At 43.3% G+C, this 12,996-nt stretch overlaps 1 protein-coding gene across 6 annotated transcripts in view; it reads right to left on the reverse strand.

Annotated features, from left to right (window-relative positions):
- Positions 1-12,996, reverse strand: part of PLEKHM3 (pleckstrin homology domain containing M3) — a 127,684-nt gene that overhangs the window by 52,814 nt on the left and 61,874 nt on the right. For all 6 annotated transcript variants that reach the window (XR_008450557.1, XR_008450558.1, XM_054070674.1 and 3 more), the window contains one exon: positions 2,519-2,676. Coding sequence is in view for 4 of the 6 variants with exons in the window: in XM_054070674.1 (XP_053926649.1) it covers positions 2,519-2,676 (158 nt within the window). In the remaining 2 variants the exon portion in view is untranslated. The remainder of the gene's footprint in view (positions 1-2,518; positions 2,677-12,996) is intronic.

The raw sequence follows: 12,996 nt of genomic DNA on the forward strand, positions 1-12,996 counted from the left end.
CTCCATCTCAATGATGATTTAAGAGACCATGAAGATGGAAAGGTAACAGCCAGCTAAGAACCGCCTTGGAACTGTAATGGCCTGACAACTGTCACTCTGCAAAGAGCGAGAAAGGTCAGGGTGGTAGCCAGAAGAACAAATGCCAGCTCACAACAGACACACACACCCCCTCCACACACACACATAGACTTCACTTTTCAAATATTCAACAGAGAGATGAAGTACTCTTCCCTCCTTAACTCGGCAGCTACAGCCAGGATACTCAGCAGTCTAGTAGTACAAAACGTGAATACTTCGCTGTAGACAGCAATTCCAGAAAACCAGGATGGAGAATGAGAATTGTAGTCAATTTTCCCTTCACACCGTGGACTCAGAATAGCACATCTAAATCACTAATCTGAGCTAATTGTTTATTTACTCAGAGCTCTCTATGACAATTAACTAACACGGGAAGCTGAACATGTCATTAGAAATATCAGGTATAATTGTATGTCTTCACACAAAGCTTCTGTGACTTGCCATTCCCACCTGCCACAGGTTACCCTGCACATCTACCTATGTCTAAGCAGCCTCCTCACCTTACGCCTCTCACCCTGCCTGTCAGCACATCTACCTCAGAACTCTCTCCCATCTGTAAGAGATGGAAACAACCACAAAGCCGCTCTACCTGGCCCTCTCTCTCACTGCTGCACAGTAAAACACATGAGCTTCTCCATTGGTATGACTCGCTTCCAGTCTGAAGATGGAGAAAAGCAAAAATATGGAACTGAAATCTCGTTTTATTCACAGAGGTGCACGTGCATGCGTGACCAGTAATGGGAAAACTAACTAGGGAGTGAAACACAAATTGCTGGGGATAAAAGCAAGGTTTAGTGATAAGGAGTACAAAACAAGTAAGCAGAATGACGTCTGACAAAATAAGAAAGATAAATACTGGAAAACCTTTCATGCTGATTGTGTTTTAATTAAAATCATTAACAAAGACCGCTGTCTTTGGCATGACATCAACCACAATTTCACACTCGTGGCTTCTAATTCACATAAAAATATGAGCTCGAGCAGCTTCTTTTGGCTTTCACTGAACTGCTGACAAACACTATTTGATTCCAGAAGGTTTTAAACTCTGTAATTGCAAGGTATGTCTGATCTCAGCTGAAGGGCGGGGGAACAATATACACCCAACAATGTTTTTGTGACCAAAAATCCCCCAGACAAATCAAATACGCAGACATTTCAAGTAAACGTGTCTTCCCAAATGCTCTTAAGCATTCTCATCAATCTTTCAGGAATATCTTCAATTACCTTTTATACCGTCTCAATAGATATCTTATGTGTTATGTCATCTGTCTCTGTCTGTAACTCAGTCTATCTCACCATGCACCCTAGATACATTCATTCTTGAAAACCGCTTGCAGAGCTCAGCTGCACACCTTGTTTAGCTTACACCCACTGCTTTGTTAACGCATTTTTTAGAATGAGAGTCTGCAAAAAAAAAAAAGAATGTGCAAACAGTCTTTGAAACTCAGGTCAGGCTGAAAAACCCTGAAGAGTAGTTCTTGGTTACTTGTAATTTAACGTCTTTGTGCATGCAGAGGAATCAGATTCATAATGAAGCCCCTTTAAGAGGATGGTCCTGACTGTTTCCAAAGGTGGCTCCTCAATTTTTTTTCCCTTCTATAGAACACTTCGCAAACAAATTAAAATGACTGTATTTGAAACAGCCAGGAAAGTACTTATCTATGGAGGAACGCTGTGCTGTCAGATATACCATCTTTCTGTTAAAAAAAAACAACCAACCCACAACTCCTTTATTCAAAATCTAAGGCATTTTTGAAAAAGAGTAGTAATGCTGCTGTGCTGCCAAGTCTGGTCTGGTTTCCTCCACTTTGCTTCTAGGTTTTCCTTGCAACTCCTGTCCCTGATCTGGCATCCAGTACTCAATATAATATGAAATAAAGGTTCTTTTGTTTAGCTTAGGACTGGCATACGCTTATATTTATTTTGTAACCACCTGATAATAACAATGTCATTAAAAAAAAAAATCTTGCATAGATAGGCACAGAAGAGTATGCACACAGAAAGCAGAGAATTAGCCACAATGTTTCATGGGGCAAACACTTCAGAATAGATGGTTATTGTTTTATAATGGACAATCCCAGTATATCATGGATCCAATGACCTCAGATACCAGAAAGATGCCTGTGACCACTCTGCAGAATCCATTCGGCTTTTCAGGACACTGCAAACTCAGAAGAGCTTTGGATAAATCACACAGTGTGATGCTGCTGGAGACTCCTTTCCTTTTCATCAGTTGTTTTGAGACTTACAGGGCTTTGGGAAGCAGCTCTTCCCATCTATTTCCAAGACTGCTCGTGGTGGCCTCTCTGGATCTACTGTAGCTGCCCAGAAATGTGCACTAGTGGGATCCAGTCCCTAGTTATTTAAGTAAGAGGTCACTAGGCTTAGAATCCACAAGGATACAATACAAGAGTCAAATATATGACTGACATTACAGTACCTGCTTGTAGAAACATCTTCGAAGGGATAAAGGATTTCTCCATTGTTGCAAATCTCACAGATGAAACCCTTCTGACTACAAAGGCTGCAGTTGTACACATGAGAGGTGGCAAACTTGATCACCTTCAACAAGAAAGGAGCCAGCTTTCCTTCAATAACCTGAAACAAGGAGAAGACAGTATTGAATGAACCCCCCAAACTGACCAGAACTCTCTGGAGGACTAAGACAATATTTATTAATAGAGAAATGCAGCTAAGTGCTGCTAGTTAAAACAACAGGAACGTTACTTCTCAACAACTATAGCTCCACAAAATCGCAAGTGATAATAGTAAACAATGAACTGGCAATGATCTAGAAGTAAAAATAAAATTACTATCTCTCTGTAAGTCTCTATATGGCAATAACACACAAGATTAGTAGTCATTTTAAGCACAACAATGCATTTATATATTAAGGAACAAAAAAGCAGATAGGAAAAGAGTTTAAGGTATCCATGTTATCATCTAACTGACAGCTTAGGATACTGCTTTATACTTATGATTTTAATTTCTTGTTAATTTTTGTGCAAAAACCACAATTTGTCTTTATTCTTTTTCCTTTTGCATACTTTTTTTGTGAACAGAACCCTGACTTTCTTCTTTTAGTAAGGTTGTGTTTCCTATTGAAAACCATTAAAATACAATATTCTCCTCATTGCCAAAATGAATAAATTCTTAGATAAACTTTTGAATAGGAACTGTGTTTTTTTCCTTTCAGTGTCCAGGTCTCAAATCAAGAAGTCCCTCACTGCCAGACAATCCTGCTAGACCATTAGAAGAGATTAGCACTCCCTGTGTTGGTGTGAAAAAAACCGCTGTGCAGTATAGATTAAACTGCTAGCCACAACACTCATCTAAATTTGTGACTCGGTGACAATGTCTCAATAAGAGGTGCTATTCAGGCAAAGTACTTTCCATTCAGATCAAACTTGTAGAGACTTTAAGGAATTCTGCTGGTGTAGGGAATAATGAAGACCGAATAAGGCTCTAAGTGTATATTCTCTACTGGGTTTCCTGTGGTCTGAATGGCAGCCTGCCAGATTAGTGATAGAAATGTGTCACGGGATTTGATAGTGACCTCCTTTAAAAAGGAAAAAGAATGCAATAATTGCTCGTTGAAGGTTTGCACAAGGCTGTGCCCTGAAACCTAATAACAGGGAAATTTACACTTAAACGGGTGCCAGATTCAGTTCAGGCACCCCTTTCCTCCGTAAGGTAACACATCACTTGTAGTTTGGGTTTAGTGTAAACAAATCTAGAGAAAGCAAAGGTCAAGGCAGAGAAGAACAACAGAGATCTTGGAAGCATTCCTCTTCTACGTGAAGTAGAAAGGAAATAAATTTGTGTTCTAGGGCAACTTCCTGCCCACTAGCCAAGACAGCCACTAATAAAATGCGCATGTGGAAAAGGAGGTGCACAGGTAGCGCTGATGCTGACGGCACTGAATGGCACAGGCTGAGAGGTGCCCCCTCTTCGCTTTCAGCTCTCGCCTGCTAACAACATCTGCAACAACAGGAAGCGGCAATGTTATTGCTAGTATTGCAGATAGGCCATCTGCTCATGTTAGAGGAAAAATGACGCTTCTATTGCATCCTGGTATAGGAAGATCCCCTTCAGCCAGAATATAAACAATGTAGAGAAGCTGCTGCATGAAATACGAAAAAGAAGCCACAGTTCAAGGTGCCGATATTACCAACCTTCTAACAGATGGCCAAAAGTTAGTTTAGCTCCCCTAGGCTGGGTTTTGTTTTCCATTTCAAAGGAAGACATTTTTTGCCTGCAGACTCCAGAGTTACAGAGGGTCTGAAAGCCAAACACGTTGGGAGCAGGGGAAAGGCACAAAAGCTAATTGTATTCAATAAACAGAAGGAAAGAAACAGTGAAGCCACCCAGATAGTGACATGGCTACAACCGCCTTCCTAAAAGCCATTTAGCACTAATAGATGAAAAACACATACAACGACAATAAATAAAACATAATACATACATATTTTCCAAAGCATTGCAGCAACCACCTCTAACAGGCCACGAGAACTCAGCTTAAAATGCCAGGTTTAAGACAGAGCTGCAAACAAACTCTCTAGGTCTGTATGAATGCCACTATCAGCAAGGACTTAAAAGTTAAATCTCTGAATTAAAATAATGTTTTATATAATGTAATACAGAAAATTTATATAATCTATTACCTTCCTAAGCACCAGGGGTGAATTTACGTCTGTACAAGGCACAGAAGTCTTCCTATGCCAAAGAGCTGGCAACCTAAGCAAGAAAGATTCAAAGTGGGCAGCTGACCCGAGGGGCTGGAGTTATTTGTCCCTGTTTATTTATTTCTTTATATGGATCCATGTAGCGCTGTACTGGCTTGTAACTTTGGCCACTGCAGACACACAATGAAGATGATATCTTCAAAGAGCCATGCATACCAATTTTGCAATATGAATTACAGGCCATTTTACTGTATTATAGGAGGAAGACAAGATGAAACATCAAGCTGATGTTACCGCTGTTTTTAGCATCTGTAAATTTTGTGTCGTTTTGTTCCATCATAACCTTAGGGCTATGCATAGGACATGACTTTTCCTTGCAGCCTTCTCTCATTCATTTTTATAGCTAATAAAAGTAAAATCCTCATCTCCAAGCAAAAGGTATGATCTCTGTTATACTTGCCATCTCCCCAAGAGGAGTTTCATGGTAACACTTTGCTGGCGAGTGTTTTATGGCTTAGGAAAATGAGTGCAGGACATGTAATCAAAGGTGTCAAAACTTCTCCTATGACTAAGCTCTCTCTCTTTTGACAGTCAGAAGTGCAGCATTTTAGACATCCCTGAACCACAATGGCAGAACCCAGGATGATCTCCCAGCTGATGCTGGAATCTGACCTTGAGTTTCAAGGAAACACAAGAGATTCAAGAATAGAGGAGTGTTAAACAAATATAATGCATTATACAGGTATCAGCGAAATCATGGTGGGGGAAGACCTCAAGAGGACTTCTTGGCAGAGCTAGTAACACGCGTGTCATTCTTCGCAGCTGTATCCATGACTAAAGCCTTTCAGTGACAGAGACTCCACAGCCCCCATGCCGGCTAACACAGCACATTTCTGTTCTTACTGTTAGACTCACTTCTAAGCTTTGACCCAAATCTTTCCTAAGGACATGACAGTTTACAACATAAGCTTACAAAATAAGTTTACAAAATAGAGAAACTGTGAAATCACACACTAGAAGCTGCAGAACTGTCCATCACACTTCATAAGAAACGTGGAAATTCAGCACAAAACTAAGCTTAGAGTATGCCAGAGGAACAGAAACCAGAAAGACTCAAAAAATGCCACCATTGACTTGGCCCTGCAACATAATAAAGCCACAACGTGCACCTGCAAAGGCTTAAAAAAAGAACATCAAGCTTAAAACAGATTAAAATTTTGCTGAGTGGTGGCCCTCTTCTACCCACAGCACACACGAGCAAGGTCTGTTTTCTAATCTAAATTCTTTATAGTGCAAGAAAATTGTTTCACTGTCCAAAATTAAGGGTGAAAAGTGATTGATTACAGCATTCTGGTCACCACCTGATGGAGAGTGGAATGCAGCTTTCTCTTCCTAGACTGGTCAAGGATCCCATCCCAAATGGACATGGGGCCATGCCCTTACAGTTAGCTTATCACTGCTGCACCTAGACTGTACTGAAGTACCCTGCTTGGCGACAACAGGAGGGGAACAGTTGTGTTTGGAAGCCCAAAGCAAGTTGCATCTCTGAATAGGCCCAGCGTTCACATCAGAATCGCCGTCCAGCTCCCTGGATCTGGAAAAACACTCCTCTAAGCTACCACAGGACAGAGAGGCTTCGTGCTGCAGCTCCCAACTACATGTCTCGTACTAGGAACCATATCTGGGGCTGCATCAAAAGAAGTGGCCAGCAGGTCGAGGGAGGTAATTCTGCCCCTCTATTCCTCTCTTGTGAGACCTCATCTGGAATACTGTATCCGGTTCTGGAATCCTCAACACAAGAAGGACATGGAACTGTTCGAATGGGTCCAGAGGAGGCTACAAGGATAATGAGAGGGACAGAGCACCTCCCATATAAGGACAGGGTGAGAGAGCTGAGCTTGTTCAGCCTGGAGAAGAGAAGGCTCCAAGGGGATCTTAGAGTGACCTTCCAGTACCTGAAGGGGCTACAGGAAAGCTGAGGAGGGCATATTCATAAAGGTTTGTGGTGATAAGATGAGGGGGAATGAATATAAAGTGGAGAGGGGCAGATTTAGACTAGACACATGGAGGAATTTCTTCACCATGAGGGTGGTGAGGCACTGGCCCAGGTTGCCCAGGGAAGCTGTGGCTGCCCCATCCCTGGAGGTGTTCAAGGCCAGGTTGGATGGGGCCTTGGGCAGCCTGGTCTGGTGGGAGGTGTCCCTGCCCATGGCAGGGGACTTGGAACTGGAAGATCTTTAAGATCCCTTCCAACCCAAACTATTCTACGATTCTATGAAAAATACACACATAAAATACAGGCCCTGTCCTCAAAGCACTCACAATACAAACCAACAGAATAAACAGTGCTTTTTATACTAACTGACATATATCTCCCACCCTAAAGGGACCAAACCGTGTTTTTGAGGAGCCTCCTGTACCAACTCCCAAGCGCTCCCCCGGCAGAGCACAGCTGCAGGTCCTGGGGCCACTGGGAAGGGGAGAGGGGAAGCCAGGGGAGCCAGGGGGAGCAGCAACCCTCCCTGCTGCCCAGCCTCCCGCACCCTCCTCGGGAAAGCTGAGGTGGTATCGGCAAGGCAGAGACTACTCTGCAGCAGTGGGAAAAACTAATGGGGTACACAGTATCTGAACACACACCAAATGGGTGTTGGACTACTATTTTAGATGATTTCTAGAACAGGGCTTTTCATACAAGTCAAAGTTATGAATAAAGGTAAATCAAACTTTCTTCTCTGTATATTTTTGTGCCACTGTTCAGTTGTGTAGCAGCATAAATCCAAAGAAATAATTCTGCTCTGTATGAGTTAGGTTGGGGTGAAACATGGAGACTGCCAAACGCTAGCAGACAAACCGCTGCTGGCAACAGCTGTGAGAGCCTTGGGTGGTGGGAAGACACGATGCACATGCACTCACTGGGTTATGCTTTTCCTGATTCAGCAGGAAGACGGAGAAGATGAAAGGCAGCAGTGGCTACTGTACAAGCTGAAATCCCTTTGGATACATCACATTAACATGATCACGAGGGCAATCTGTGATCAGTCAAACCTGTCAGGAGGGCTGCTGGCCCCCAGAGGTTTCCAGAGCCTTCTATCCATAGACTGGAAGCTACTCATACAGTCTATCAAGGTGACGTTTTCAGAAACAAGTGGGCAGCCAACTGTCTCTAGAGAATAAAAACAGGAAAGGCCTTACAACACAACATCCTCCACAAGCAGAGAAATCCTCAGCAGTGGCCCACTATGCACCGCTGACAACAGACAACTTCCAGGAACAGCACGTGTAGCCCGATGGATGCTCACTATGCCCTTCCTTCATGACAGATATCTGAACCCGTGACACTGCCCTGCATTGGAGGAGAGGCAGTCCCTTCACCTCTGACAAATGCTGGGCTCCAGCTCTGTCCTGACTCCATCCCTTGTCTGAGCTCTCCAGGCCAAGCACAATGCTGGTAGAAATACACCTCTGAAGACCCCCACTCCCCACAGCCCCAGCCTCACCCCTAAACCTCCTCCTCCCATGCAGTACAATAAAGGGGGTCCAAACACCAGCCCATTACACACAGCAAAGAGAACTCAAGTCACAACAAAGACTCCTTGTATGAAGCCACACTTAGCAGCATGAAGGAGGGCTGCACAAACCAGTCCCATGGGAGAGCAATGGAGTGACGACCATGTTGCAATATATATGTTTTCATATTAAAAAAACAAACTAGAAAAGTGGCCAAGGTAACAGTGACAGAACTTCTCACCTCTGTTGAGAGTTCCAACCCAGGCAGATAGTAACCTAAACTCACCGCTTGTGATAACCCCGTTTGGAAAACAGAATAAGATGAAAAATGCACAGAAAAAACCCCTAATATGAAATAAGTTAAGAGATTGTTCCTGTCCCTTACAGTTATTCACATTAGAAAAGCATTCTCTCACTGGGTGTCACCAAAAATCAATCAAATATTGATTAGATAAGCATGGAATTCCCCTTCAAACTCAGTTTGTCATTTCCAAGGAGGTAACATTACAAGGGCTTTAGGGAGAACTAGAGTGATAGGATGAGAGGAAATGGCCTCAAGTTGCCCCAGGAGAGGTTTAAATAGCATATTAGAAAAAAATTCTTTACTGAAGGAGTGCTGAAACATTGGAACAGGCTGCCCAGGGAAGTGGTGGAGTCTCCTTCCCTGGAGGTTTTCCAAAAGCAGGCAGCCATGGCACTTCTGGACATAGTTTAGTAGGCACGGTGGCATTGAGCTGATGGTTATCTGGGTGATCTTAGAGGTCTTTTCCAACCTTAATAATTCTATGATTCTAGAAGGGGCATGTGTAGAAGGAGAAGGAAAAATGAGTCAGCTGTAATCCATTATTACCTCAGGTCACGCCTCCATAGCCTTCCACCCACCTGTTAGACCGGGTCCACAGAAATACCCATCCTTTGCATCATAGTCACACAAATTAACACTGAAATCTATCAGATGTGATAATCTTTGACAGGAGAGAAAAAAATAGTACAGTTTTTAGACACTTCTCAGGACAGTGAGTGGTTGTTTTGATTTTAGGGCAGGACTCCTGTCGGCAGTGCTAGCCAAGATGTAAGACCTCTGTCCCTGCAGGAGTCTATGTTGCAAATTTGAGTGAAGGTCATCAAATCTCCTACCCTGTCTGTGCATTTTTAGCAACTTCTAAAAGCGTAGTAGGTGTTTACACAGCATGGAGATAATAAATAGCTTTGAACACCTACACGAGGATTGTCAAGACAGGCGGTAAAGGAGATGTAGCTTGCGAAGCTTTCAGACACACTGTTCTGCTCAATGGGAGGAACTGCCAAGGTTAAGAAGTCCAAATTCTGAAAAGCATCATGGTATGTTAACTGTTAGACTGAATTTGCTACTCCGTGTAATTTCCAAGATTTGATTCTGAAAGTAAAATCAGATGCGGTTAAATTTTTTTTTTCTTATATTAAGATCCAAGATATTGAAGAATCCACAGATGAAGGAAATTTTAATAGAAGCTATCCATAATCTAAGAGCAGGAAATCTACCCACATCTGTATATTCCACCAGTCTGACATACGAGACAGCTAACAACCACAGGCATCATGTAAAAGCATGTCTAGGAACATCCCTACTTCACCGTGGCCCGGCAATCAGGGAATAAACAGTGAGAAGGGAGATAGAAACATCCCAAACTCTCCTGAACTCTCAGACCTGGACCTGTAACTTCCTCATGTGCGAGAAGCACAGGTTATTATCTCCATGGAGGAGTATCTGCTGCTACTGCTCTGCTTAAGAGCCTCACTACCAGGGTTTAGTATTCCAGGTAAAGTGGTGAAAATACTGTAGAACTCAGGTACTGTACCACTGCCACTGTGAGACAAGGTAAATATGCCAAATGGCTTTGTGACCCCACCCTTCCAAATCAGCTTGTTAATCATTATCGTCATAGACGTGATAAGGCTGTTTTATAAGCCAACACTGAAGCAGTAACATTAACCACTTTCGTAGGAACTGATGTATTTCTCTGCAGATAACATTTATTAGAAGGCACTTTTCTTTAAAAACACAGGTTTGCCTCGTAACCTTCTTCTGGAGCATAAGCAATCTGTTCCACTTCTTCCTTCAGTCTGGTTTAATTGTCAGACACGAGTGATGCCTGGAGGGGATGGGTTAAGTGATACGAAATCTCTAAAACACCTTGAACTACAGGTTCACATCTCAACTGGATTGTCCCAGCCTCTCTTCTCAACAGAACAAAATTTATGATTATTTCTCAAGGCCAGACACACTCTATCTGAGAGACAGACAGAATTTGCCAGGAGGCACTGATGCAATGCAGCAGAGACATGAAAAGGCTAAGAGGCACTGAGAAAATAGAAGGGGTGGTAGACATGAAGCTCATTCGCCATCCCCAATTACATACATTGAAGGGCTATAAAGTCCTTTAATTATTGGGATTAGCGTCACAAGCATGCCTGGCAGAAGGAAGCTATCTGAAGGAGCAGTGGATAATTGTGCACAGCTTTCCACCATTCTCTAAAATCAAGGTTCCTGCCTCTTCCTGATTGTTTTCTTTTCACGTCCTTAGAAACAGCTAGTCTGAATCACACCTTTTGCTAACAAGCTCAGAGGTGAACTCCAGCTTTGCCTAGAATCCAGAGTACCACAAAGTGCTTCCTGGACTGAATGAAAGGGCAAAAACTCTCCTTCTGAACAGACTGGCTCAGATTCACCACTGTGCTCGATAGCCTGCAAATTCCATCAGTGAGAGCTTTGTAGAGGAGGACTAAACACCCAATAATCATTCTTCACCTGCAGGACAGATGAGAAAGATGCTTTTGAAAGAACTACCAATGATATAAGAAAATAGGGCTAGGAAAAAAACCTCCAGAAACCTCCAGTTTATTCCTCACCCTGCAGCACAACGAACTGACAGACGACTGTCTGACTCGCTTAAAGACTCCTCACCACAGAAGTCCCACAACTCCGCAGCACTCCAAACGCCTGGCAAGTTTTCCCTGGTCCCTGCCTCATGTCTCTTTTGCTGCAGTCGACTGTCTCTGTTGCACACTCTACCTTCTATCCTTACATTGTGAAATCTGTTTCAGAAATCACTTTCTGGTGCACTCTGTCACAGGTGATCTCTGTTGCAAGCTGGGAAGAGCAAGAGCAGATCCGGGTGCAGGAAAGCTACAATGTTTGCCTTATCTACTGGCTAACTGCAGAACAAGCAGGTATTTTCTGCATTCATTAAGCATGGAGATTGGGCATTAAAGCACAAAGCGTAAAGTAAATCTCTGCCCTACAACAGATTTCAGCAGGGTCAGAACTTCAGTGTTGAAAACATGGACTCGAAGGCAAGTACGCTACAAAATGTTTAGCTGAGGACAATGCAAGGGGCAGAAAAAAAGAAAGATAAAAGAAAAAGAAAACATATTCCCTGGCTGGGAAGTTCCAAGTAATTTATATCTAGGGAACAGACAATGCTTGTGGACTGCTAACTTCCTTGAGGACTTTTTGCCTTCCGTTCACCAGATTCTTAACACCGCAATTCTTGTTACAATTTCAATGCACAATTAATCTTTAGTTCAGAGGAAAGGGAAATGGAAGAAGGAAGGATGATCACGAGGTAAAAGCCCCAGAGAGGCAGCTATCAGACCTCAGCTCTCCCCCAACTTATGTGCAATAGGCTGGTCTGGTCAGCTTTCCTTGCTCCATTTTGACTCGCAGTCATCTCTCTCAGATTGCCTTGTTTATTTAAATTGCATGTGACTTAAGGGAAGAATGATTTCTTAATATTTGTGCGCACACACACCAGAGTCAGTCACTATGCCTTGCTGTAAAACAAATAATCCCCCACACGGCAGCAACTTCAAGAGAGCCCCATCTTTTGCTGCTACACCATGCTACAGGCCACAATTCCAGCTCCCAACAGTAAGGGGGATACCACCTAATCCTCTCTTTCCTTTCACTCTACAGCCCCTTGGCAGGTCCCTGGCTGTCCCCATGGCCCGTTCAGCCTGTGGGACGGGTGGCAGCAGGGTGGACAGGAGTAGATGGGGCAGCTACCCCTCCATTCATCCACTGCTAACACCAGCGCACAGTGTTGGCTCTGTCACACAACACCATTTCGCCATCACCGGCCTTGACATAGACAAAGCAATATTGTGTAGCCACTCATTGTGCCGTGCTAACTCATCACCCACACAGGGCAGAGAACATCCCGAAAGGAAACCTGATGATAAACACTCTGAAGAACAAAAAAACAAAACCCCAGAAAAACAGCCACCAAATAAATCAAACCAAAGCAGAAATGAGTGAGAATTTGAATAAACAGAAATCCCAAGCTCCCTTTGACTTCTTTGCACCAGGCAGTCTGCACTGACAGCAGAGCCATTTGCTGTTGTGGTGCTGTCAAACTACACTACTAAACACGCTGCACTTTAATTTGGTATTAAAGTGATACTCCACAAATTAGCTTCTAACCATAATAGGCACTGGCAAGAGGCGAAAAAACAAAACGATGTCAAGAGCAAATGCTGCTATATCTGTGACAGGCACCTATAGGCAGGGGGCAAGGTGAAGACAAGAGTTTTGTATTGGTTGAAGGAGAGGAACAAACTGGTGACAGCCCAAGTGAATTTATAGCAGGAGGCAGAGAGGATGGCAAGGTCTCTCCAAGCCCTCCCTCACTCCTCTCATAGAAAGGAAGAAAAGCCTGAAATTCCTCAGGTCTCTGGGTACAAGCTG

Source organism: Cuculus canorus, chromosome 6, assembly GCF_017976375.1.
Source record: "Cuculus canorus isolate bCucCan1 chromosome 6, bCucCan1.pri, whole genome shotgun sequence".
Classification (NCBI taxonomy): Eukaryota; Metazoa; Chordata; class Aves; order Cuculiformes; family Cuculidae; genus Cuculus; species Cuculus canorus.